The 26,853-nt window shown below is 53.0% G+C and overlaps 1 protein-coding gene across 14 annotated transcripts in view; it reads left to right on the forward strand.

Moving 5' to 3' along the window:
- Positions 1-26,853, forward strand: part of DNMT3A (DNA methyltransferase 3 alpha) — a 129,003-nt gene that overhangs the window by 11,999 nt on the left and 90,151 nt on the right. For 8 of the 14 annotated variants that reach the window (XR_011526189.1, XR_011526190.1, XR_011526191.1 and 5 more), the window contains exon 2: positions 15,579-15,832. Coding sequence is in view for 3 of the 14 variants with exons in the window: in XM_070573102.1 (XP_070429203.1) it covers positions 15,770-15,832 (63 nt within the window). In the remaining 11 variants the exon portion in view is untranslated. Of the gene's footprint in view, positions 1-15,112; positions 15,423-15,578; positions 15,833-16,993; positions 17,160-26,853 lie in introns of those variants that run through there. The other 6 variants (XM_070573106.1, XM_070573104.1, XM_070573111.1 and 3 more) reach the window with 4 other exon arrangements.

The raw sequence follows: 26,853 nt of genomic DNA on the forward strand, positions 1-26,853 counted from the left end.
TGAAGCATCTCTGCCTTCTGGAGGAGGCTCAGGTGGGAAGATGGCTTCTCAGCAGGGGCTCCAGTGGTGGCGATGTTGGCCATGTTGGCAAGAAGGCCTGGGCCAGAGTCAGGCTGTCTCTGCCCGGATCAGGGGGTGGGGGACCACTCTTGATTTGAGTGTGGAAGCCACCATTTCTCTGGTTTGTACCAACCTGCACATGTGCCGCCGTCACAGGGTGCCCTGTGGAAGCTGGGCATCCGTGGACTGAAGGTGTGGTGACGAGATCAGATGAAACATACAGCATCATTAATCTGGCATGCCCTTAATGGTATGCGTAATTGTGCTGCATGGTAATTAGGTGTAAATGGTAAGCAGTTCACATAAATGTTTTTGTAATTGGTATTAATTTTGCAGAGGCAAACTAAGTTTATGTGGTTTTTCTCTTCTTGCTCTGTTAGTTTTCTAGCACAGGCAGTTCCTAGCTCTTGGAGGAATTCTACTGCAAATGTTTGTTTTTAGGGCAATGTTTTGTATTTTCTCTCAGAACAATGTTGTGAATGGTTGTGTGGTTCCCAAGCTGGTTTCCAAATGCCTCTTTGGCCCACGCTGTAGGTGAAATGTGTGGCACATGTGCGGGGGTGGCCTCGCCCTGAACCCTCCTGTTCCAGGTTCTTGGAGCGTGGAGGGTGAGAGGACTGTGTGTGTGTGTCTGTGTCTATGAGTGTATGTATTTCTGTGTGAGTGCATCTGTCTGTGTGTCTGTGTCTGTGTGTGTCTGTCTATGTGAGTGCATCTGTGTGTGTGTGTCTTTGTGTGTGTGTACATGCATCTGTCTATGTGACTGTGTGTGTGTCTGTGTGCACATGTATCTGTGTGATTGTATGTGTATCTGTGTGTGTGCACACAGGCCTGTCTGTGTGTGTCTGTGTGTGTGTGCACATGCATCTGTCTCTGTGACTGTGTCTGTGTGTACACACATGCCTGTCTGTGGGTGTCTGTGTGTGTGTGCACATGCATCTGTCTCTGTGGGTCTGTGTGCATGTCTGTGTCTGTGTGTGCATGTCTGTGTGAGTGTGGCTGGGACAGACTCCTGAGGCTCTGGTAAAGAGGTTACCCATTCTGGCGGCGAGGGGCCTTGGGCTGGGGGTTAGGGGAAGACTTGGGTGTTAGCTGGGAGAGAGAACTCTGGGTCAGGCTGCAGCCACTGAGCAAGGGCTGCTCCAGGATATGGTCTTAAGCTGGAGTCTAGGTTTCCTAAGGACACTTTACTGGCCTTTCGCCCTGATTAAACACATAATACTTTTAAAAAAATTAATATTTACTGAGTGCCTACCATGTGCCAGATACTGTGCTCAACACTCGACTCACTCTCTCGTGTCTTAAAGATTTTATTTTTTTTCCTTTTTCTCCCCAAAGCCCCCCAGCACATAGTTGTATATTCTTCGTTGTGGGTCCTTCTAGTTGTGGCCTGTGGGACGCTGCCTCAGTGGGGTTTGATGAGCAGTGCCATGTCCGTGCGCAGGATTCGAACCAACAAAACACTGGGCCGCCTGCAGCGGAGCTTGCGAACTTAACCACTCGGCCACGGGGCCAGCCCCTCTCTCGTGTCTTAAAGTAGACTGTGAGGCACGGACTCTTGCTGCCCCCATTGGGAAGTGAGGCCCGGGTCTCTGAGTGGCAGAGGCAGGGTCTGAGGTGGGGTCCGGCTGAGCCTCCTTTGGGCTGAAGGGCTGGGTGCACTGCAGCAGGGCTGCTGGGCTAGGGGCTAGTGGTTCCAGGATGTGCTGCCCAGACTCCAGGGGCTCTTCTTCCGCCCCTGGCCCCCTCCACAAATGGTTTGGGTTTGGTTTTGGTTTGGGCAGAGGGTGAGGATAAGGCAAACCTGGGACCAGGGGCTCTTTCCTGCTTTAGTGGGTGGTGAGGGGCTGTGCTCCCAACGTAGCTCCCAGGCCCTGAAGACCCTTTGGAGGACCTCCTAGTGTGGGCCTGGGAGGCGGTCAGCTGGGTGGTCAGTTGGTGTCGCTTGGTGTGGGAAGAGGGTGAAGAAGTGCAGGTGGAGGAAGTGCGCGCATGGATGGTGTGGGGAGAGAGTGGCCACAGGCAAGCCGGGGACTCAGTCTGCAAGGGTGTGGAGACGCGGGAGGCCAGCCCCCCTTGCTTCCTGTGCTTCACTGGCCCCCTGACCTGGGCCCTCACCACCCACTTTACCGTGGGCATCTAGGGGCTGGTGGGGCCTGCACACCCCACAGCAGGTGTATGTTCTGGCCTGGGAAAGGTGGAGCAGGGACCTAGGAGGCCCCGCAGAGGGCCTTTCCCTTGGCACAGTGCCTCGTGGAACTCTGCCAAGTGACCCCTAGAATGGGGGCTGTGGGGGGTCACTCTAGGCACCGCAGCACTGTGCTGGGGATGTTGCAGCTGCCTGGGAGTGATTTCACACAGTCCTCTCTGCCTCAAGGGTCACCTGGAACAGGGAGGGTGGGAGAGGGAGAGGCACTGAGCTGTGGGCTGATTTGGGGGGCAGCAAGGTGCAAGACATGAACTCTGACCTCGTCTGTTTGGGAAAACATACATGTCCATGTGCATGTGCAATGCTGTTTGACCACAAAGCAGAAACTGATGAAGGACCCCTGGGTGGGTGGTTAGGGAGAAGCAGTGGGGGTTCACGGGTGCTGAGGGAGGGGAAGAGGGGGACTGGGTGAGCCCTCTGGCAGGGTCCCTCTCTTAGAGGGGAGAATGTGTGAGTAGACACAAGTGTGGGGACAGGGGATGTAAGCTGGGGGTCAGTGACTGGCCAGCTGGGAGAGGCGAGGGCGAGGTTGGAGCAATAGGCTGAGGCCGTGCTGTAGCGAGCCATCAGTGTTGGACCAGACCAGAGTTTAGAGTTTACCCTGTGTAAAAATCATTGGCATCATAGGGGTTTTTAAATAACACCTTTATTGAGATATAATTCACATGCCATACAATTCATCCATTTAAAGTGTGCAATTCGATGGTTTTTAATACATTCACAGAGTTGTGCAACCATCACCACAGTTGATCATAGAACATTTTCATCAGGCATCGTAGGTTTTGGCTGAGGGAGGCATGTGTGGAGAATCTTTGCTGAGAGGCTGGAGTGGGAGGTGGGACACCAGAGGCAGGGAGACCCGTTACGGAATAGCCGCCAAGGTCTAGACCTGTGGTACAAAGGGTCTGGGGGGAGGGGTGGAGAATGGAGGCCCGAGGATCAGGTGCCTGGTGGAGTGTGGGGACTGAAGGGGAAGGGGAGACCTCAGTTCTCTCCGGGGTTTTGTGCCTTGGCAGCTGAGGGGACGGTGGTGCCACTTCCACAGAGAGAGAGAAGGCAGAGGAAGCATGAAGCATCTGGTTCTAGAAGAGTAGGATTTTAGGTGGGGATGTCCAGGAGATAAAGATGGAGGCCTTGCAGTAGGAAGTGTGCGTTAATTTAAGCCCAGGTATCTCAGTGGAGGAGAATTTAGAATACTGCTTGAGGCAGAGTGTGACCAACCCGTAAGGGGTCCCCAGCGTGCAGTAGTGGGAGCGGGACCCCAGCCAGCCCAGGAGACAGAACAGAGGAGCCAAGGGGTGGGAGAGAACCAAGAGTGTGGAGCCAAGCAGAGTCACGGATGGGAGAGAGAGCCAGAGAACCCACTTGCTGTGAACTTCCAGGATCAGGGGTCTCTGTTCACCCCAGTGCCTGGCTCAGCAGCGGCACTCAATAAATGATTGCTGAGTGAGGGCTTGAAGCAGGGAATGATCAGCTGGCAAGGATGCTGAACTGAGCTCAAGGACCATGAGGATGGAAAAAGGCCCTTTGAGGCCATGGGTTACTGAGTCAGTCAGGCTCCATTCAGGAGACAGAAACCGCATAGTGACTTGGACAGGAAAAGTTTAATATAAAGACTTATTAACTATAACAGGAGATTGGAGTAATGAGAGATTGGCTAGTAAGAAGTGAAAAGAAATGCAAAGGATACAGAAATAGCATAGATGAGAGCAGCCACTACCTCTGGGGTTGCCATGGAGTGCCGAAGGAAGAGGCCCTCCAGGGCTGAGATCCTGACCTTGACAGAGAGGGCATGACCATGGCTCCCTGGATGACAGAGAAGTTACTGTGGTGGCTTGTTGCAGAACGTGCTGGAAACCTGCCCTCTGGAACTCACTGGAAACCATCCTTTTGGGCCCCAAAGAAAGTTGTTCCTGAGGAAGTATCTTGCTGGAGGCACACTGCTACTAAACTGCCCGAGGGGGAGTGTTGGGTGAAGCTGCTAGCTGCTGCTGACTGTCGTACTGCTAGAGCCAGTGCTGGAGAAGCTGTCTGTGCTCAGGAGCCTGGTGCTGGCGAAGCATCCTCGCTGCCGGAGCTGGGCACTGGGAAGTTGCGTGCTGCAGGAGCATGGTGCTGGAGGGTGCTGGAGAAGCTGCAGCGGGACAGGGCTGGGCACCAGGGAAGCCACAGGGGCAGCAGGATCTGGCTGCTGGAGAAGTTGTATACAACGCGGGAGCCCTGGAGAGGGAGCAAGAGGGAGCGCACTGGATCCAGGAAAGAACATACCTCCTCCTTCAGTGTCTCTCCAGTGCCTACTACTCTACTGACAAGAGTTTAATGTCACGCCAGCTGGCAAAGGAGAAATATTTAAAGGGCCTAGCTCCATTTTCACAGAGCAGGCAATGGAGGGTGAATAAGTTCACTGGCATGGTCTCCTCGTTTGGTTACACAGTTTCCATGTGCACCGTTTTACACACATTCGAGCAACAAAACAGCTATATTTCTACCTATCAAGACACAGCTGTCCTTACTGAATTCTTGGCCTTTTCTGCGAATGAGGAGTTCCAACACTCATTGTGCCAATGACTGTCTACAGGAATAACGTCTCAAATTCAGTCACAGTCCCACTGGATATTCTGTCACCTGAAGACTAAATTACAGAGCCAGCACTGGTGGTCTGGTGGTTAAGATTCTGCGCTCTCACTGCTGTGGCCTGGGTTCCTTTCCTGGTCGTGGAACCGCACCACTCGTCTGTCAGTTGTCATACTGTGGCGGCAGCTCACATAAAGAACTAAAAACTAACAACTAGGATACACAACTATGCACTGAAGCTTTAAAAAAAAGACTAAATTATAAAGTTAACTTTCAACAACTTGTATATAAAACGATGGGAAGAAGGAGGAAAAAGAAGAAAATGGTTACCGTATACAGATAAACACACATATCTAGAAAATATGAAAACTCCTACAGCCCTCATTTCCACATTGGCTCAGAAGGCCGCGTGTGGCCTCCTCCTCCATTGCCCATCCCATATTTCCTCTGCGCTCAGCCACAACCTCAACAGGTCAGGCTTCTTTTACTGGTGGAGTGACCGAAACCTTGATCCTCAAAGGATCGGAATCCTCAGTTGTCCTGCCTTTTTTCTTTCAGTTATGTAGTTTTCCATTAGCCTTTACTTTTGGGCACGGAGTTCTGAGAGAACTTGGGTCCCGAGTTTTCCTTGCTTCTGTTGTGTACCAGCAACCCAATTTCTCCCTGGTAACCGGGATCAATCACTCCAGCCAGTGGGGTAACTCATTTTGTTGTCTGTTGGTTCAGTGGCATCAGGGGTCCTCAAAAGCCAGGCGGATGGCTTACCTTCCACAGGAACCACTGTGGTGTCCCCTTTGGAGATTACAACATTCAGCGCCCCTAGAGGGCTCAGAGATAGGGGGTGGGGTGGGGACCAGCTGCAGGGGTCAAGGGGAGAGTAAGTGAAGAGGCTCTGGAGCTGGCAAGTGTGAGTATTCTCTACAGAAGGCCAGAAAGGCAAAGAAACACCTGGGGGTGGACCTTGGGCCACCTCCAGGGGAGGACAGAATCAGACCCATGCTCATGGCTGCCTCATGCAGCAGGCCCCACCGGAGGCCACATGTCCGATTCTCACGTGGACTTTCAGCTTGGAACCCTGTGTCCCTGACTCCCAGGGCGTGGGAAGCCCATCTAACTGCCACAGCACACCAGGCCCCGACGGGGCTCTCGCTCACCACACTCGGAAACGCGTGCTCCTCAGTGGAAGCCTGTATTGGCTCGTTCGACTCCTGAGAACAGCTTCAGCTCCTCACCAGCGTCTATTTTGGGTATAACCCGTTTTTTCTCCCTGCTTTTGGGGCTGTGTCATGGTAACCATTAGTATGAGCAGAGGAGTCTGATTCGACTCATCTCTGTCAATGTGGCCAGCATGGTGGCAGCAGGCTTCATGTAACCGTAAATGCTCACACTCGTGGTGCCCTGGCCTCGAGGGTGGTGTGAGAGCCACCAGTCATCTTGTTGTGACTCCAGAGCCAGACAGATGGGCTTTGAAGTGGGGACAGGATGGCGGGACTGTTGGCCTGGCGCCAGTGGCTTTTGGTGTTCTATGGGCAGCTGGTGGTTTGGGTGGGAGGGATGTTTTGGAAGTCAGGGTAATGGTATGCTGGTGTGCATCTCACTCGTGTTGAGAAAGAACGAGCAGCCAGCAAGCCTGGGACCTCCCCCTCCTCCGTGTGCAGCCCCAGACTTGTGACCGAGAGAGGCTGTGGCAGGTGAGGGAAGACTTGGCAGATAGACATCCCCGTCTCGGCGGCCCTGTTGTCTCGCCTCAGCCGTCTGCTGCCCCAACTTTTCAGGCCCAGAGCTTGTCGCAACCCTGGCAGATGATTGGGTGCGTGGGGCACAAGATGTCCTCTGCCTTCTCTCACTCACAGGCTCCATTTGCTCCTCCTCCCAAGCTCAAATAGGAAATTCAGCCATGAGGCTGTTATGTGTGGGCTGGTGTCACACCAGGGGCACAGATAGCTGGTCCGGGGTCCCTGCTCATCCATGACTGAGTGCAGCCATGTTTGTAAGGACCCGGGAGTTAGATGGACATGGATTTAGTATCCTGCCCTGGGATTTTCTACCTCTCCTACTTCAGAGAGGTAATAAACCTCTCTAAGCCTCAGTTTTTCCTCCTATAAAATGGGAATAACACTAGAACCTACTTTGTAGACCTTATAGGATTGTTATGAAGATGAAATGAGACAACGCATGTCCCTTAGCACAGTGCCCAGCACATGGCAGGTGCTTACTAAATAGTTGCATGAATAAATGAGTGACTGACTCCCGCATGGGGCAGCGCACTGAATACTATGATTGAAAGGTTGCATTTTCTACCCCCATCCCTTCCCCTGCCACCACGGCAGACAGGCCTAACCAGGAAAGGGAGACTAACTGGAAACTTTGTTTTCTTTCTTTTTCTTTTAAATACGCCGTTTGTTTATTTGTTTGTTTGCAGGGAAAGATTCACCCTAAGCTAACATCTGTGCCAATCTTCCTCCTTTATCTTCCTTCCTGCCCCAAAGCCCCGGTACATCATTTTGTATAGTTGTAAGTTCTTCTGGTTCTCCTATGTGGGCCACCACCACAGCACAGCTGCTGACAGACAAGTGATGTGGTTCCGTGCCCGGGAACTGAACCTGGGCCACAGAAGTGGAGCACACCGAACTTTAACTGCTAAGCCGTCAGGGCTGGCTCCAAACTTTGTTTTCTGACCAATCTGTGCCCAAAGTTAATATGTCTGCAACAGTCACATGCTAATTGTAAGAGATCACGCTGGAGTGGAAAACCGAGCTTCAGGGTGGGACAGGCCTGGGTTTGTCTCTGGCTCCACCACTTACTAACTGTACAACCTTGGGCAGCTTTACTCACCTCTCTATCCCTCATTTTTCTCATCTGGAAAATGGGGATAAAAACAGTACCCACTTCAGAGGGTTGGAGTGAGGTGTGAGGATGAACGAGATGTGGAAGTTGTACAGCTCTATTTATAGGGCCTGGCATGTCGTAGCAGCTTAATAAGTATGAGCTCTTGTTTGAGTGATGTACACTCATGGGCACTCCAGGGATTTCAAAGCAGAGAAAACTGTGGGCTGGGTTAGTCAGGGACTAATAATTGTTAAAATTTACTGAGTTTTCTTTGTGCCAGGCACTCTTGTAAGCATTTTTAATGCATTTCGTTTTAATTCTCTCAAGGGCCTTGTGAAGTGGCTACTGTTATTTCCCCACTTTACAGCTGAGAAAACTGAGACACAGTTCTGCCTCAGGTCACACAGCTGATAGTTAGTAAGGCCAGGATTTGAACCTACTCAGCCTCCCGGGAGGGACTCCAGGAGGTTGAGATTAGCAGATGAGTCAGGACCGTCACCCGCAAAGCACAGGCTCATCACACCAAAGTAGGGAAAGGCTCCCACACAGGGAGGTTCAGAGATGCCCTGCCTCCACGGACTGCTAGATCCACGGGACCAGACAATGGCTTCAGTGTCTGTCCCCTCTATCTTCATCCCTTTGTTCTCAGGCAAGCTCTCCCCACGGCAGCCAGCAGCTCCTGACTCACGTCCTACCATGTTAGCATCTTTCCATTGCACCAAAAGTTTCCTGGGAGACCTCTGATTGGCCGAGCCTGGTCACATGCTCACTCTGTGACTGGGGTGAGGGGTGGGGTCATGCAAACAACTAAAACCCCACTAGGGGTGGGAGGGGAGTTAATTAGATAGACAGAAACAAGCAAAGTCCACTATGAGAAAAGTAGACTTCAGACTGAGGGAGGCAGAGGATCTGCCACAGAGAGGGTCAAATATTTTTCAGCAGTTCAGATAGAGGACTGGAGGTGGCGTGGAACGGGCTTGTAAGGCCATAACATTAGGGTTGTTTTTGATGGAGCAAGGGTTTAGATTTGTGGGCAATTATGGTCTTGTTTCTGGAAGAGGATAATTCTGGGCAGGCCCTTGTTGAGGTGAGACTGTGGGCTGATAATCTAGCTGGTGCTGGTTGGAGCAAGCTTGGAGATGAGACTTGGGGTGATCAGCTTGGGGGGCGGTGCTGATGGGATATGGGTTGGTGAGGAAGGTGGGAATGGTGCTGGGGACAGAGTAGGGAGCTGAGGTGGCAGGGACTATCTGGAAGCTCCAGGAGGTGGTCGAATTGTGGGTCTTTGATCTGAGGTGGGCTAATGAGTGAGCCTGAGTCGTGGTTAGGGATGTAGGCAGCAATGGCATGCACAGGTGCAATTGGGAGGAATGTAAGGGAGGTGTACCATGCTGTGCATGGGCTGGACTTGGTGGAAATGATGTGTTGGGAGAATTAAACATTTCATGCGGGGTTGGGGGGCGAGGAGGGAGCTACCACTTTTATAGCTGGTGATGGAACTCTGTGTGGGTGTGAGGAGCTGATGATGGTTATTCCGTGATGGTTTCATAGAACAACAGAGGTGGAGGGGCTTAGCTGCACTCTTACAGAGGAGGATGGGGGCCAAAGCCAACCAATGGTTGCAGCTGCGATGTAAGCCCTCATTCCTACCCCCATTCTCTTGTTAAAAGTTATGTTTTATTTCCTCACAGTAGTATATGCATATAATTTAAGAAGTCAAATAGTACTAACATGTCTTTACCAAATGCAGTCTTCCTTGCCTACTCCCACCCTCTTCTTCTCAGAGGCAACCACTTTTAGCTGTTTCTTCTAGCAATTTTACATCTCATATTTCTGAGTAATGTGCATATTTTTGACTCTTCCATTTTAGACATTTCCCATTCGTTTCTTATTTAGTAAATAAGAATTTAGCTCTCTTACGTGGCCAACCTTTCTGCTCCCCAGCCATCCTCTTAAATTGTTCTTGTCGTAGGCATACTACTCACAGTACCCTACCAGCGTTCTTTCAAAGGTGTTTCATGTATGTATTAATCTATGTGTAGGTATGCACGTAGTAGAGAGGGTACGGCCCCCCAAAGGCGGTCACATCCTAATCCCCTGACCCTGTGAATATGTACCTTATATGGCAAAAGGGACTTTGCAGATAAGGATCTTGCAATGGGGAGACTATGCTGGATTATCTGAGCGGCCCCAATGGAATCACAGGGGTCCTTAGAAGTGAAAGACAAAGGCAGGAAGGGCATGCGAGGGAAGCAGGACCAGAGTAGCGTGATGAGAGAAAGACTGGCTGTTGCTGGCTTGAGGATGTAAGGGGGCCGCGAGCCGAGGAATGTGAGCAGCCTCTAGAAGCCGAAAAAGTCAAGAAAATGGATTCTCCCTAGAGCCTCCAGGAAAGAATGCAGCCTTGCCAACACCTTGATTTTAGCCCAGTGATGAGAACTGAGGACTTTTGACTTCCAGAACGGCAAGATAGCAAATTTTTATTGTTATAAGCCATTAATTTTATGGTAATTTGTAATAGCAGCAATAGGAAATTAATACACTATGTAATAATATGTATATACGTATATATACACATCTGCATATGTACGTACATATGTACACACACACGTATTTAATTCAACTAATGCAACTGTTTTGCACAGCTGAGCCTTAACAGTGTGCTACAATAGTTTCCTTTGTTTTCCCTGAAGTTAAGAATTGCCTTATTTTTTCATCTGCCTTATTTTCGTTGTACCTTTGATGATTCCTGCCACATCTTCTAATAGCTGTTAGTTTAGCTTTCCACAAGGCAGTCATATCAAGTATTCTATGCTTCAGTTCCATTTTGTGAGTTATCCATTCTCTTGCTCTCTGGGTGTGTGGCACGTTGTAGCTGCCATTCTGTACCTTACTTTTGTGGTCATCCTTGGCATTCCCTTTGCCTTCCTTCTGGCTGGAGTTCTTATTTTCTGGATCTCATGTCTTCCTCTTACTTGGGTTACACTCCCATTTGGAGCACATCATCCAGGACAGATATCCGTCGATATGGTAATCCATTCAGTTCCTCAGTTCAGATAGCAGAGTACGAACAGTGAGTGACACCTGCAGTTCTGTCAGGTTAAAAAGATGGTTCAGTGGTAGAGGACGTGGTGATGGCAGCACTCAACATGGCTGAGTCTTGAGTCACACTGCCTAGATCTGAACAGTGGCTTTCTATGGCTTCATCTGGCCTCTTTTCACCCTCGTCCTGGAGATTTCCTTCTCTTGTCTCCTGTGTCTTAGAGGATATCCCATGCTCTCTGAGAAAGGAGTACCTTAAAACATCTTTATTCTACTCTCACACTTAAATGATAATTAGGCTGGGTAAAGAATTCTAATTGGAGAATTACTTTAAGAATATCCAGGGCCAGCCCCATTGGCCGAGTGGTTAAGTTTGGTATGCTCTGCTTCCACAGCCTGGGTTTGGTTCCCGGGCACGGACCTACCCAACTCGTCTGTAAGTGGCCATGCTGTGGCTGTGCCTCACATACAAAAAGAAGATTGGCAATAGATGTTAGCTCAGGGGGAATCTTCCTCAGCAAAAAAAAAAAAAAAAAAAAAAGGAATTTCCCATGTATTGGTCCTTTGTCTTCTTGTGTTCCATATTAATGTTGAGCAACCTGAAGCCATACTGATTCCTGAAACTTTGTGTCACTTTTTTCTCCCGCTCTAGAAATTTGTAGGATCTTCTCTTTGTCCCGGTGTTCTGAAATTTCACAGTGATGTGCCTTGGTGTGGGTCTGTTTTCATCCCCTGTGTGGGACATTCAGTGGGCCTTTTCATTCAGGCAACTCCTGTCTTTCAGTTCTGGGAAATTCTCTTGAACTATTTCATTGGTAATTTTCTCCTCTCTGTTTTTTTCTTTCTGTAATTTCTATTTTTCAGAGGTGGAAACTTCTGGACCAATTTCTCTAATTCTCTTTTCCATCCTCTCCTATTTTCTATTTTTCTTTTTAATATATCCCTTCTGTTGAGTTTTGCATTTCTACTAGCCTGGTCTTTATTTCTAGGAGTTCTTTTTTGTTCTCTGAATGTTCTTTTTCAATAGCATCATGTTCTTGTTTCATGAATGTAGTGTCTTCTCTGTGCATAAAGTCTGTTTCCTCCAAGTTGTGTTGTGTTTGGTTTGGTTTATTTGTTCTAGTCTCTTATCTTCCAAGTTAGAGGCTTCCCTCGGATGTCTGGTGCCCCTTGGTTGTCCTTTCAGAATTAAGAACAGGAGACTAAAAAGCTGATTAGAAGCTCTGAGCATGATGGTGGGGCTTGTTGACTTACAGATCCACCCTGGTTGACCTGAACAAGCCGTTTGGACATCATTTGGGTTCTGGTGTCAGTATCTGTATCCTTCAGCTCTTATTCTGGGACTGATTAGATTCTCCAGAGAAGGTCAGGGTTTGGCTGTCAGTGTTCTAGGAGCCCAGTGGGGGAATAGCCGCGGAGACCCAACCTCAGCATTTAAAATAGCCTTCAGCCCCTTGGCTTTGGTATATTACCTTTGCTCCAGCTGTGCTGGTCAGCTTTCTGTGCGAAGACCCTCTGCTTTGTGCGCTGCAGAGAACAGACCCTCAGACTGCCGGGGGAGGCCGGTGCAGGGGTTTTACTTATCTCATTCAGTCCTCTTTGTTTTCATGCGTGCACTCTCTTCACCCTCGTCCTGGAGGGACCTAGTGCTATCATGTCAAATGTCTTTTAAGGTCTCGGTTATAAATCAGCTTTCATGTGCTGTTTGAAATTTAGCTATCGCAAGTTTGCTTTCCAGACCCCAGAATGATGTTGGTGGTGTCTCTTCTCTGTTCAGCCCAGTCTTGTGACTTGACATCTTCTTTACAACATCTTTTTACTAAGTTGAATTGAGAAAGTAGTGAAATTTGGTGGGTATATTGAAAATCCCAGTCCTCCTTCCACAGTGGTTTTGTAACGGAAGGAGTGGTGGTGACGGCGACCACGTCAGTCACAATACCAAGACATTGTCATGGTAGGGTTCCTTATAAAAAGTTTTTTTAAGTACAACTGAAATCTCACAAGGTTGTAATCTATCATAACATTAATAAAAAAAAAAAAGTTTTTTTAAGTTGTCGTTAATAAATGCTATTCATGGCCACTGTGGACGTTAGAAGTGTGAAGGAGAAAATGAAAGCTGCCCGTCCTGGTGGTAGAGTTCCTGGCAAGCGTTTTCCTTTGGTGGTGGTTTCTGTGGTGCAGCTCTTGGCATGGGTGAGGGAGATGCTTCAGTGCCAGGAGCGGCAGGGCCGTGCTTGGCGAGGGACTGTCATGGTGGACACCCGCTGCTGTGTTGGGACCCGTGAGCGAAGGCAGGAAGTGCTGTGTCAAGGCCTGGACCTTGGCCGCCCACCAGGCTCCCTGGAGTTGCGCGGGGCATGGGCTACCCGGCCTTGGGCTGGATGGTTTTAGATGGTGCCGGGTGATTCTGAGGGACACTGACTGACAGGTCTGTTCCCGTGAGTGACACCAAGCAACCTGAAGACTGGCCCAGGTCAGCTGCGTTTGCTGCGAGGACAGTGTCTGCTGCTCAGAGGTCAGGGGCTCTCTGGAGGAGGGGGAGGAGGAAGGAGCATTTCCTTTCCTTTCCGGGGTGTCTGCCCTCGGGGTCAATGCCTTGTGATGTTCTGCTTTTCCCTCTTGCTTCTCACTGGCAACCAGAGGTTCTCTGAAAGTACTTTTCTCACAGAAGCCGCTGGATGTTTCTAGGCCTCAGGGCACTGTTGAGACAAATGGTTATCTGCCTTTTACTTACTTTGTGCCTGGGTCTCCACGGACTCCATTCTGGGGCTCTTGGGGCTGCTGAAGACGTTCCAGGCTTGTGTGCTCCTCCCTTTGCACTTGTGGCCTCCGACAGCTTGGCAAGGCAGAGCTAGAAGACGTCTTGCAGATCACCTGGTCCGACTCTCCCATCTTATGGATGAGGAAACTGAGGGCCAGAGAAACCCGAGTCAGGCCTAGAACCCACATCTGCTGACTCGGGGTTCAGCGTTCTTTCCAATCAGACTCTGCCTCCTTTCCCTTCCACGTCCTTTTGAAGGTTTTGATGTGGGGGTGATTGGGGATGTGTGTGCTAAGAAACGGGGAGTGGGTTTGAGGGGCAATCACTGGCTGATAGTGCATGGAAGCCTCGTGGAGTTCTGGGGTGGACCAGTTCTCCAATGGGCTCTTAAGAGTTGTTTCTGTGGGGTGTTATAAGCCGGGGGGTGGAGCTTCAGAGAGACCCCCTCAGAGCCTTAGACTCAGAGATCTGGATTCAAGCCTTTGCCACTGGAGTATGGACAAGTCCTAACCCTTCAGAGCCTCAGATTCAACTGTGGACTAGGTATAGTAACAGCACTTGTCGCTGCCCGGAGGAGGACTGCCTGTCACGTGCTCAGCACAGCGTCTGACACATGGAGCTACTCTCACTGTTGCCATCCCCTCACTCGTGTACTTGGGCCGCAGACATTCATTGAGTCCCACACTGTACTAAGCTGAGCAGTGTCATTACACCTGGGGTTCCTTAGGGCTCACCTGTGGGGTATGGAGCGCCTTCGGCCAGTCTGGGTTTTAACTTATGGGGCCCCTCCTGTCCTGGCCCTAGGAGGCTCCTCCTGGCATCGGCTTCCCATCTACACCCAGGGCAGAGCCACGACTGGGGCACCCACCTCCCAACCAGGCACCCATCCCTGGGGAAGGGGCTGCGCCCGTGGGAGACCGAAGCCTGTGCTGTCTCCGGTTCCTGGTTTTCCAGGGAGCCCTGGCTGAAGGGGGTTGGGAGAAGCAGCCCAAGAGGGAGGGGGAGCCGGGGGAAGCAGAACCGGGAACTGGGAACTGGAAGGGGAAGGGTGTGGGTGGGCCCAGATCCAGCCTGCCTCCCACTTTCCTTCTCCTGCCAATCCCCTCCCCAGCCTGGCTGGCGCACTGGAGGCAGGGGCTTGGCCCCTGTCTCCTCCTGGGGGGTGGGGAGGAGGAGAACTCTGTGTCTCTGAGTGAAGAGGGTTGAAGCCACAGCACCCCCACCCCCAGCGGAGGCCTGCTGCAAGGCTTTGTTATTTCACTGGCTTGAGGCCCACACCTGAAGCAGGGAGGATGAAAAGCCCCTAAGATTGAGCTGTGTGGGTTCAGAGGGCCCCCCTCAAGCCCACCAGTTTCGTAAGGCAAATGGGACCGGTTCACGGGGTGGGGGGGAGAGCAGCCTCGCATCCTCCCTCTGCGTGGCTATGGCTGTGGCCTCTCCCCACCAGGGTGTCCCTTCGACAGCACTGCAGACCGAGGCCTTCAGCCTGGCCGCAGCCTGAGTTCAGCCTCAGCTTTCTCTGGGCCCAGGCACTGGTCCTGAAGTGAGGTGACATTCATTTCGCTACATCCTGTGACTGCCGCTCACTTCCTCCACGTGGTGGGGGCGGTGTGGGGGTGGGGGCGTGTGGGGAGGACAGATTAGAAGGAAAATGTAGTTGGGCTGGGGACCTCTGGGATTTCCCAGGGGCGGGTTGGGGTGGGTGGGAGGGTGCGGGAAGCTTTCAAAGGAAAGAACAGACGTGAATGAAGAGAAGGGAGGAGGCGGGAGGCAGCTGGAAGTCCCAGCAGTGGCGCCCACTGTGCCACAGCAACGCGGAGGCCCAGGGAGCCTGTTGCCGCCTCGGAGGCAGGAGCTGGCCCTGAGGGAAGCCAGGCAGTGCCGCACGAGCTGAGTTGGCCTCGGTTTTCCCCACTCTCTGGGGTGCTAGGCTGGCCCGAGCTGAGGGTGAGGCTGGGAAGAGGAGTGAGGTCGGAGGGCCAGGCCTCACAGGCCAGCCTGGCCCTGGGGCTAAGGGCCTAGCCCTGAGGAGGGGGCGGGGGTCAGGTGGGGCCTGGGTTGGGGGTGCCCTGCCCTGCTGACCCTTCTCCTCTTCCCCCACAGGTGGAGCCACTGGAAGCCCAAACCCACAGGCAACCTGGGGCAGAGTTTCACTGGAGTCTCGCTCGGCACCGGGATCTATGTCCAAGTTTTAACTCTTGCTTACAAAGACCACAATAATTCCTTCCCCACAGCCAAGCAGCCCCCCAGCCCCGCGCAGCCCCAGCCTGCCTCCCACCGCCCAGCTGCCCGCAATGCCCTCCAGCGGCCCCGGGGACACCAGCAGCTCCGCTCCGGAGCGGGAGGAGGACCGCAAGGTGAGCAGCTGGCTCTGCCGGGGACCCTCTGGCTGGAACCGGAGAGGGAGGGCCCGTCCCCAGGAATGACAGCTCAGGTGTGCTGAGCGCTGGACCGCGTCGCTCAGTCATCACACAGGCGGTAGTGAGGACAGATAGCCCTGTTTTGGTGATGAGAAAACTGAGGCTTGACGAAGTTAAATCCTTGGATTTGAGCCAAGTAGTCAGGCTCCAGGGCCCACGCTTTTCACCCCTGTGTGTTTGAGCAGGTTCAAACCCTAGGTCTGTGCAGTCGTTAGGGGTCAGCATTACAGATAGTCCCCAAACCTGGATTCCTTTCTGGATCAGCCTCTGACTAGCTCTGCATCCTCAGGTGAGTCACTTCACCTGTTTTAGCTGCCTCTCTTTCCCCAGGATGTTCAGAAGCTTCTGGGAGGTCAAAGACAAGTTCGGGAGGGCTCGGGGGTGTGAGGCCACATGAGGGCTCCCCCTCCCGCACAGACAGTCAGGCTCGCGCCATGTGCTGTGCTCGGGCGACACCAGTCATCATGGAGATGTGATTTCCTGCTCCCCACCCCAACCCCAGGCTCCACGCAAGTGTCACTTCTGGCCATGGAGCTAGTGACCTTGTTTTGAGAGCCCCAGGAGGGGTGACCTCTTTACCCTTGTGCTGACCTCCAGGAGGGGCCTAAAGCCGTTAGAGGAGATCACAGCAGACTGACAGAATCCCTGCTGGGTCCCGACAGGCTGCCTAGGGACCTCACTGAGCTGTGTCTACGTGTCGGCAAAGCTGCCCAAACCCCGACACTTGGACTCTGTTGCCCCTTCTCTCAGTGGAATGTAAGCCCTGCTGCCACCCTTCTGGGGAAGTGCTGTTGGCCACGGGCCTTCCTGGGGCACCCTATCTGCTGTGCCCTCTGCCTGCTCCCGTTTCCCTGAGCAGGGGTGAGGGGTGGTGATGCTTGGCAGTATCTGGGAGTAGCAGGGCGTGTTCGTGAGGCACTGTTTGGAACTGGGTGCACACCTGGCACCAGGTATGGGGCCCCTGAGCACTCTCAGGAGCTCTGCTAGCCCGCCAGCAGGGCAGCTCTGAGACCCGCTCCCTGCTCACCCTTCTCCACGCTTGCTCAGTTCCTTTCTGGGCTCACTCATTCTTAGAGCGTGTTTCTGTTTTCTGGGTAGATGCCATCCATTTGGTCCTCGGGAACAACACATGAAACAAGTGGGGCAAGGACAGATGGCCCTAGTTTACAGATGAGGAAGCTGAGCCCAGCTACTCAGGGTGGGTCCGGATGAGAGCCTGGTCTCCTGCCTCCTGGATTGGAGCCTTTCCCACTGCCCCACCTGCGTGAGTCCTGGTATAGACACACATGCGCTCACACACACACTCACACACACACACGTGCGTGCACCAAGCCCAGACACCTGCCTTCTTAGCCTGGAATCCTGCAGAATCCCTGGGGGCGGTGGGGGGTGGGGGGTGCGTTATATACCCAGCAAGCTGGGGAGAAAGCGTATGCTGTGGCCCACAGGGCAAGGCTGCTGGGGGCTACAGGTCAGTCCTCACTTCTTTCTGACCCCATGGAAAGAGAACAGGTGGTTCAGGTTGTCCCACGGGCCTTCTGGGCTCCTCCTGCCCAGGACTCGGGCAGCAGCAGACCCAGAAACTGCTGCCATGCAGTTGGGGCCTCTTGTGGCCACCTGTGCTCTCAAGTGGCAGCTATGACCATGGATAATTCCCTCCCCACCTTGGGCCTGGCTTTGCTCCTCTGTTGGTTTAGGTGACCCTGACTCCCTGCCCCTGGTCCCATGTCCTGACTGGTGCTGACACAGCTCCATGTCCATGCACTTGCAGTTGGTGGTCAGCTGCCCCCCAAGGTGGGGAAGATGGGGACAGCCAGGCCAAATTCCTCCTGTTACTGGGCTGTGCTGCCCTGGGCAGCAGAGCCCCTGGCCACCTCCCATGGAGAGCAGAAGGTCGAGCTCTGTTTTATGACAGTTCAGGGTAGAAAAAGAGCACTGGACTAAGAGTCAGAAGTCCCAGGTCCCAGGCCTGAGTCTGCCACTTACTGGGATGTGACTTCAGGCCATCTGGGCTTGCGTTTGCGCGGCTGTCAAATGCGGATCGTAACTCTAGCGGTGCCTGTTTTACAGGGCAGTTGTGGAAGTCAGATGAGGTCATGGGCATGGAAGTGCCCTGCAGACAGCAAAGTCGGGTCCAATTATGAGGGATTACGATTGCTATTATTATCTACCCATAGTAACTGCTCTGGCTCCAGTGGCCACAAACGCACACCCAGCCCCAGATCCTGGTGCTGATAGAGGGAGCCGGTAGACGGGGGCTGGGTCACGGCGGGCGCTCCTCCCAGCCGCCCACACCCACAGTGCGCATGCTGGCTCACCTGGCACACCTCCCTGGCTCCTCAGGGCTGCCTCCCCAGCTCCAGGGAGCCACCCGTGGAGGGCGGGGAGAGAGAGGCTGACAGCCACCCAGGGCAGCCTGTGAAAGCCAGGCCTGGGGCAGGGGTGCCGCGTAGCTGCAGAGGGGGAAGATGGGCTTGGGCTGCAGCCCAAGGAGAGTGCGGAGTTGCCAGGGGCGCTTGGCACAAAGGAACTGTTTGGTGAGCCAGAGGGAAGGGGTGTGGCCACCCACTGGCCCCTTCACTGCCTGGCCCCACGCGCCCTTCCAGCCTCCTGCCGGCCGCGCCTCCTGCACCTTTTGCTCCAGCACTTCCTGGAGTGCCAGGCCATTGTTCGTGCTGCTCCTCTGCCTGGTGTGCCCTTTCTCCAATTTTCTCTCCTCCTCGCTGGTCAAAGTCCTGGCTTCACTCTGCCGTAAGCTACAGTTTGTAGTGGACCAGCAGTTCTCAAAATGGGGTTCCTAAGCCAGCAGCACCACAGCACCTGGAAAGGTTACAAATGCCAAAGCTGGGGCCCCACCCCAGACCGGCTGAATCAGGAACTCTGGGGACGGGGCCCAGCACTCCGTGTTTAATCAGCCTCGGAGGGACTTGGGGAGTGCTGGTGTGGGTCCTGTCCAGCCCCACGGCTGCCCCTGGCGTGCAGGGCCGAGCCACTGTCTTTGCCGTGTGAATCCTCAGGGCTGACTCACACAGGGGAGGTGCTCAGCGAATATTTTGTGGATAGGATAGAAAGGAAAATGAGACTAGATAAGACCCCTGCACAAGAGAACAATTCCAGAGCCCCGGCTCAAGCGGGTGAGGTGCAGAGCTGTGGGTGATGGGCTGACGTGGCCATGCCTGTGGCTGGGAGTGTAAGAGAGGTCTGTGTGTGTGGTGTCCCCCCGGCCCCTGCCCAGCATCTCTTCTTCCTGCAGCCTCTCCCACCCTGCCATCCATATGTTGGGCATGGAGGCGGCTGCTTGGGAAGCTGAGAGAAGGCAGGCTTTGGGGGCTGAGCTCTGGGGTGCTGGCCAGGGTGGGTCACCTGGGTCAATGTGGCCACAGCAGGGTGGGGGGGAGCTGGCCTTATGGGAGATGGGCAGGGATGCCAGGAGCCTCAGTCCTGGCTTAGAGGGCATCATGGAGGTAGGGTGCCAAGCCCTGCTTGCAGGGGTGGGAGAGGGGCAGAGGGAGCAAGAAAGGGGACCAGGAGCATTCCCAGCCTTGGGGCTGGAAGGGCCTCCTCAGATCCCCAGGTACCAATGAGTGCCTGGCCAGGAGTCCAGGCCCCAGCCCGGGCCCCTGATCTTGCCACTCCTCTTTTTCCTCTGGCCTCAGTCACATAACAGCCAAGATGCACTGAGTGCTGACTGTCTGCCAGGTGCTCTTTTAAGCTCTGTACTTGCGTTATCTTATTTCATTCTTACAATTGCTCTGTAAAGTAGGCTCTAGTATTCATCACTCTATCTTATTAAAGACTAAATTGATGCTCAGAGAGGTTATGTCGCTTGCCTGAGGTCACACAGCTAGTAAGTGATGGTGCTGGGATTGGAACTCAGGCGGCCTGTGCTGTCATCTTCTGTACTCTTGCGGCTGCCTCCTGCACGAAGGGGAGTGGAGTGAATGGTGCCTCCCCGCCCTGATGCTCCACAGTCCTACCCACGTTTCTTCTGCTGCAGGTTCAATTATGGTTATGTAGACTGAAAGTCGGATGGTCAGAGAATGCATTCCTCTGTGTGACAGCGCTCTTGCCCAGAGGAGTATGTTGGGAGTACTTCATCTCCAGAAGGAACTCACATACACAGGCTAGTGTTCATGATTGTGGGTGTGCACGTGCACACACACACCCCTGATACATACTCTTCAAGGAAGACACTGCTGTGGGCACATTGTTTCTTTGCATTCCCTTCTGCCTCCCTTCCTTCCTCTCTCCTGTTTTCCCTCCCTCCCTCACTTCCTTTCTTCTCTGCCCACATTGCTTCTCTTTCCTTCTCTTCTTCCTGCTCTCCCACTCTTTCTTTCTTCAGACTTACATACCTTTCCAGGTACCTAGAACATAGTAGGGCTCCACAGGTCTGTTAGACGAACTGAATAAACATTACTGGAGGACCTAGTAATGGGAAGGGGATAGGAAGATACAAGAATGGGTAAGCCATGCATACCCTCTGGAAGAGGGAGGGCCCTCCTGGACAGCTTGCCCCGAGCATGCCCTCTCCTGCTGGGTAGTAGAAGCAGCCACAGGGGGTGCATATTTGTGCTCAAGAAGCACAGCAAGAGTGAGTATGTGCATGTGTGTGTATGTGTGTGTGTGTGTGTGTGGCATGCATGTATGACCAGAGCTGTGCCGGAGGCCCTCCCTTCCCACCTAAGTCCAGCCTAGAGGCCTGGCGCGTACTGATTTCCCTCGGGCACCGAGCACTTCCTGTGCTCTGGTACCCAAGCTCAAGGGCATCCTAGGGTGAAATTCCTCCCAGCTCCACACTCAGTTGTTTTTGCTGGCCCACAGGTCTGTTGCCCACCCCAGGCACGCTCTGCCTTTATGGCACTCGGATACTCACTTGGTCACTTAGGGCTGGCTCTTTGCTTTATAATATTCACTATAGGGGTCGTTTAAATAGCATCCCTCTTAGTACATTTAAACAGTTACAGAAAAGGCAACTCTACCCTTTCCTCTTCAGGAACACAGCTAATAATAATGGGGCATCCATTTCTAGCTCAGTGGAGTCAATCAGATACCTGGACGTGGAGAGCAGACGTGTGATGTAAACAGTGCCCACCCCTGAGCTGATGGGGACCCATGTCTGAGGCTTTGGGTTCTCTGTAGATGCTATTATGTGTCGGGTTTGGTTACCCTTGCAGTCAGTACAGTCTTGGGTGGGGGTCAGTTGGACTCTGCAGACAGACCTGTGTTTGAATCTGGACTCAGCTGTGCGACCTCTGAGCAGAGAAATGAGAGGGTTACCTGAGAAGAGGTGTGAGAATGATTAACAAAGGAACCTGGCACATATTGAGTTAGTCTTATAATTTATTTTAGTTAGCTAACTAGCTGTCTATCTACCTTCCTACCTATCTATCTGTCTTTCTGTCTACCTACCTATCTACCTACCTACGTATTTATCCATCTGCACGTTTGTGGTGTGGATCCACTGCAGCCTGAAGGACTGAGGGGCATCGAGGAAGAAGAGTGCAGAAAAATGCAGATGGGAGTGTGAGTGGTGCGGACTTAAAGTCCGCTAAGAGCCCGGCCTGTGGAGGCAAGGTGATTTCTCGGGCCGTAGGCACACACAGGCCTGAAGTCCCTTCTCCCTTTACTCATTGAACAGAAGCAGAACTGAGGCAAGTGGCAGAGAGGCCTAACTCCTGATGGCAAGGGCTGTGGCTGCCTCCAGGGACCCTGGTGAGGGGCCACAGCTGGGCCCAAGGTCCTTGGGGTCCCCCGTGCCCTACATGACTGGGCTGGGGACGAAGCCCATCCCTGCCAAGAAGCGGGTCCCACAGGGCCTGGGCTGGGAATGCTGAGCTCAGCCCTGCAGAGGGGAGGAAGGCAGGCGGGGAACCGAGCTGGCAGAGGTGTCCCGGGACGATTGGGAAATGGGGGGGATGCCCTTCCTTTCTGGCACCTGGACTGGGCACGGGGCCTGGTCCTGCCCCGCAGCTGCCTCTGCAGAGAGCCACAGGGTAGCCAGGGCTATTGCTTATGACCGTCCCACTTGAAACATTTTCACAGCGTGGAAAGGCGTGTAAAGGAGCTTCCTTTACCTGGTAATTAACTCACTTAATCCTCCCGGTAACTCAGCAGCCACCTCCTGTCGTTATCCCCATTTTACAGAAGAGGAATTGAGACTTAGAGAGGTAGAGAAACTTGGCAAAGGCCATGTGGCTATGAACTCGTTTCATCTGGATTCTTTCCCTCCATAAAGCAAGGATGCCTGGTGGGCTGGGGATGTGGTGGTGGGCTTGGGGTCTGCAGAGGTGGGTGCTAGCAGAGAGAGGGCACGCTCCCCTCTGGCCCTCAGCACAGGGGCAGGTACTTATTTGTTTACGTGTTGTCTCTCCCTCTAAATTGAGGTCCCTGTCTGCTTATCTTTATATCCAGTACACAGTAGGTGCTCAGTAAAGGTTTTTGAGCCCATCCTCAGGCCTGGCCTCACGGTGGCCCTGAGACCACAGAGGTGAGCACGGCTGGGCTGCAGTGTGCTGGCGTGTTGCTTAGCGGAGTCTCCATTCTGGAAGGCAGTGAGGCCCCAGTATGGCGCACAGGGTGTGAAGGAGGGCCTGGGAAACCTACAGGCACGGCCATTGTCAACCATTCAGCGTTTATGGAGCACCTGCTGTGTACAGGTGCCCAGAGCTGTGGGGTCCCTGGCTGCTGCTCCCCAGGAGGGGGCGTTGTGGGCGGGATGGGAGGCTCTCATCCATAGCTACAATATGAAGCTCACTAAGCAGTCACTGAATATTTGTCGAATATTGTCAAATAATTGAAACAAAGGGCTCATGAGCTTTGGGAGGTGACTGAGATCAGTGAAAGCAGGGGCTTTTGGAGGGCTGTGTGGGAGTGTGAGCATCCACAGCAATTCCTGGTGCCCCTGCGTGGCCGCTCACCCCGACAGCCTCTGCCCCTCCCCGCCCGTGCTCCAGCAGCACTTCCTCAGGCTCACCTCTCTGCAGGCCTGGCCTAGGCATGTCCTACGTGTGAGTGCTTGTGAGCGCATGTGCGTGTGAGCGCCATGTGCGTGCGCACGTGTGCGCAGTGCAGGTCCTGTGGCTGTAACTCTGCAGACCTGGTACTCTGGTGGCTCAGAGCGGGGCTCTGCCTGCTGGAGAAGCCAATTTGTTTCACTGAATTCCATGACCACAGACAGGCCCTGGGAGGCCGGCCAGCCAGCTGGCAAAGGCTGTACGTGCTTCTTGTCCCAGGGGGTGCAGGCAAGTGGCTGGCTGGATCCGGCAAGTTCATCCCCTCGACTCAAACACCAACTTGAGACATCTGCTCAACGGATGCTGGGTCAGTGGCATCCGGTGTATGTTCCGAAGGAGCACGTACAATCTGGCTGGCTGTCTCTGCATGAGGGCCTTGTGGGATGTGTCTCTCTTAGGGGGAGGGGTCCTATGTCTAGGTGTGAGCTCTGTATGGATAATGTGTGTGAAGCCAGTGTGTACCTTTACACTTGGATTGCCTGCATGCTCATGGTTTCACTGTGTGTGTGCGCGCACATGTGTCAGTAACACAGCATAGTAGGGCATAATGGCATATTGCAATGGAAAGACTCATGGGCCGGGAATCAAGATTTAAATTTTGGTTCTAAAGGCCTTCCTTCCTGGCTCTCTGATTTCTGCGTGTTAGGTAACCTCTCTGAGCTTCAGATTTCCCGCCTGTGTAATGGAAAAAAATAATACCAGCTCTGCTTTCTGTAAAGTGTAAGTATAAAATGAAATAACGTATGTGAAAATGCTTTGTTAATTACCACGTACTATACAAATGCGAAAGATTATTATCATCATCGCCCAGCTCATCAGAATGAGAAGTTGTATGTGGCTTAAAATAATCCATCCAGTGAGCTTTGTGAAAATGTAGGTCAAGTCATAGCCTCAGAAGTTTAGAGAGGCTGATGGTAACTACCTAATCTAATAGGCCACCAAATGTGAAGGTGCTTTGAAAGCTGTAAAGAGCTGCCTAAATGTAAAGTGACATGATTAAGCCTAGAAAGTATGTTTTAGTCATTCTGTTTCCTGATTTGGAGTCATAAAGATCAGAGTGGCCCTGGAGCCTCATGCACACGGTATTCGTGCAGGTTTGTGGATTTGTGTGTATGCTCTCTCCGTGTACATGGACTCATTTGTTGAGCACCTACTTTGTGACAGTCACTCACCCAGTATTTACAAATTCCTGCCCTGTGCCAGGTGCATGGGTCTAGGCAGTGGGGACACCAGGGTGAATAAGAGACCGTCCCTTGAAGGAGCTTGTGACCTGCCGAGGACAGCATGGGAAGAGGAGGCCCAGGGGAAGGGAACCCAGGAAGTGAGGCTGGAAGAATAAGCGTTTGATGGTCAACCTGAGGAGAAGGTAGTGGGGAGAGGAGGAAGAGTCTATGCCAAGGCACTGGGGGAAGGGAAGCAGCCCACTTTTGCACCTGGTGCAGTCTGTTTGTGCAGGAAGGCAGTGGGGAGAGGAGACCAAGGAGGCCAGCCAGATCCTGGAGGCCTGCCTTCACATGGGCTAAGGAGCATGGCTTGATCCTGCAGGCCCCTGGGAGCCCCTCAGCAAGGGCTTAAGCTCTGCAGAGTGACATAATCAGCTCTGCATTTTGGAAAGATCACGGAGCCCCCGTTCCTGAGTACCTCACTGTAGCAGTACCAGCCAGATGTTGGGGTTTGTCTGGAGCAGTGAGTGATGGCTGCATCTGCAGGGCCCCGAGCTGGGATTTGCATGGGGGCAGGGAGGGAGGCTGCGGGGGAAGGCAGTGATGCACTTTTCTGAATAGTTCTGGTCAGTCTGTGTGGAGCGGAGGAAGTTAGCAATTCTTGAGTGATATCACGTGACAGCCTTCAATGTATTATCTTATTTAGTTGTTGTGTGAGGTAGATATTATTATCCCCATTTTGTAGGTGAGGAAAACAAGGCTCAGAGAGGTTAAATAGCTAGAAATTACTAGTGAGTAAAGAGCAGAGCAAGAAGTCCAGCCCCCTCTGCCTTCCCCAAAGCCCACCTAACTAGAATTCCTGCCCCCTCCCGTCTCCCCCTCCCACTGGAAGGATTGACTGATTCAGTCCCCTTACGTGACAGATAAGGAAACCAACCTGGGCTCAAATCTGTTCCTGCTAAATCTGTTCCTGTTTTCCAGCTGCTCCAAGGCACCGTGGATCAGATTCTTCCCTCTCAGAGTATTAGCGATGCCTCCTAATTCAGGGCTACTTGCAGATTTGATAAGCATATTTTAAATTCCTTTGCTCAGCCCCTCAGCAAAGATATTGAATGAAACAGGCCCCGTGACAGATGAGAGAATGAACCACTTGCTCGCCTCCCCGAGGGGCACAGCCCTGCGCCATCTGCTCACCCCTCTCACGTATTATCCCCCTGACCCGTCCGTGTGAACTCAGGCAGGCCCAGAGCAGAAAGGTATCGCCTTCCTCTTTGCCCTGTGACTTGTGACTGCAGCGTGGAAGAATGATATGTTGGCCAAAAGTAACATGCCTTTCACAAAGCCATACTTTGGGGCCTGGTGGAAAGGGCATAGGCCAGGAGTCACTCAGACCCGCTCAGAGACTTGGTTTCCTAAAGCACCTCCCGGGGATGCCCGAGCCCTGAATGCTGGATTGGGAGCAAAGTGCCTTGCCCTGCACTGGCCTGAGGTCCAGGCTCATCCACGGCAGCCTGCCCTGGTGATCACCACGTTCTTGTCATGTCAGGACCCGGACAGGGGGTGGCATCAGGGCCTTCCACCCCTTCCTCCTGGGCTGTGTTTCACTGGGTTGAATTCATCAGGGGAAACCGTGCTGAGTGTCTCCTGGGATCAGACATAGCAGGTGTGGCTGCAGGTGAGGAATGACAGCACATCTCCAGATGGCACAGGGCTTCCTGTCTGGGACCCCGAAGGCTTTCCCCACATGTCTCATGGAAGCCAGGCTGTCCTAAATGTCAAGTATCTTTGGTTTTAGGTCATTGCAGCATGGTAACTGTTTTATTTTTTTTTTTTGCTAACTGGAGGCCCTGGTCATCTTTCATGTCTCTGACTAGTTCAGAACAAAAGTTAGAAAAGCAAATGAATCCCCCAGTAAGAAACGCAGTTATTAAAGAAATAGTTCAGAGCCCAGAATTTCTGCGCACTAGGAATCTTTCCAGACCCTATGGCTTCCCGGGCTGATCCTGATCCACTTTAGCCCCTTCTTGTCTGCTGCCCTGTGCATTCCAGTCCCACGGGCCTGGCCATAGAGTGGTCAGAGGCTAGGCTAGGTCTGGCCTAGTGCTCTCCAGGTGAGTCCAGGGGCTGGGTGGGCCTCCAGCTGCCAGGGAACAGCTGAGCCCTCTCATCTAGGGGCGCGTGGAACACCTACTAAGCGCTGGGCCTGTTGTAGGTTCTGGGGATTCAGCAGAAGCTCCAAACCATATGTTCATCTGTCCTCTTAAAAACCTGAGAAGCAGGCAGGCTGGACAGCTTCATAACCCCATTTTGTGGATAAGGAAACTGAGGCTCAGAGAGGATGGTCCTCTAACTAGCAAGAGGACAAGCTGGGACATGCTCGCGTTGGTTTGCTCTGGCGCTGTGCCTTTCTGTGACCTGCGTTGACTCTGTTGTAAATGCTCAGTTCCCTGGTCGGAACGGTGGAGACGGTGCCCACCCCTGGAGTGGAATCAGATCAACAGCACCGTCTCAGTCCCCTGCAGTGGTGCAGATCCAGTTGAAACCTTCCCAGATGTTAAGCTGCATTCGTAATACTTCCTCTCTGTGTGATCCAAGTGATCCTTTCTCCAAAGGGGGTGTCTGTGGGGCCTCAGAAGACAGCTTAGAACCAGCAGGTCTGGCCTAGCAGGGGCATGTGCCCCTGGCCCACCCTCAGCCCAGGCCTCCGAGAGCTCTCATGGAGGCCTCCCACCACCAGGCTGTTCCCCCTTCGGCCTTTCTGCCCTCATGGCTTCTCTGC

The sequence above is a fragment of the Equus przewalskii genome, chromosome 14 (assembly GCF_037783145.1).
Source record: "Equus przewalskii isolate Varuska chromosome 14, EquPr2, whole genome shotgun sequence".
Classification (NCBI taxonomy): domain Eukaryota; kingdom Metazoa; phylum Chordata; class Mammalia; order Perissodactyla; family Equidae; genus Equus; species Equus przewalskii.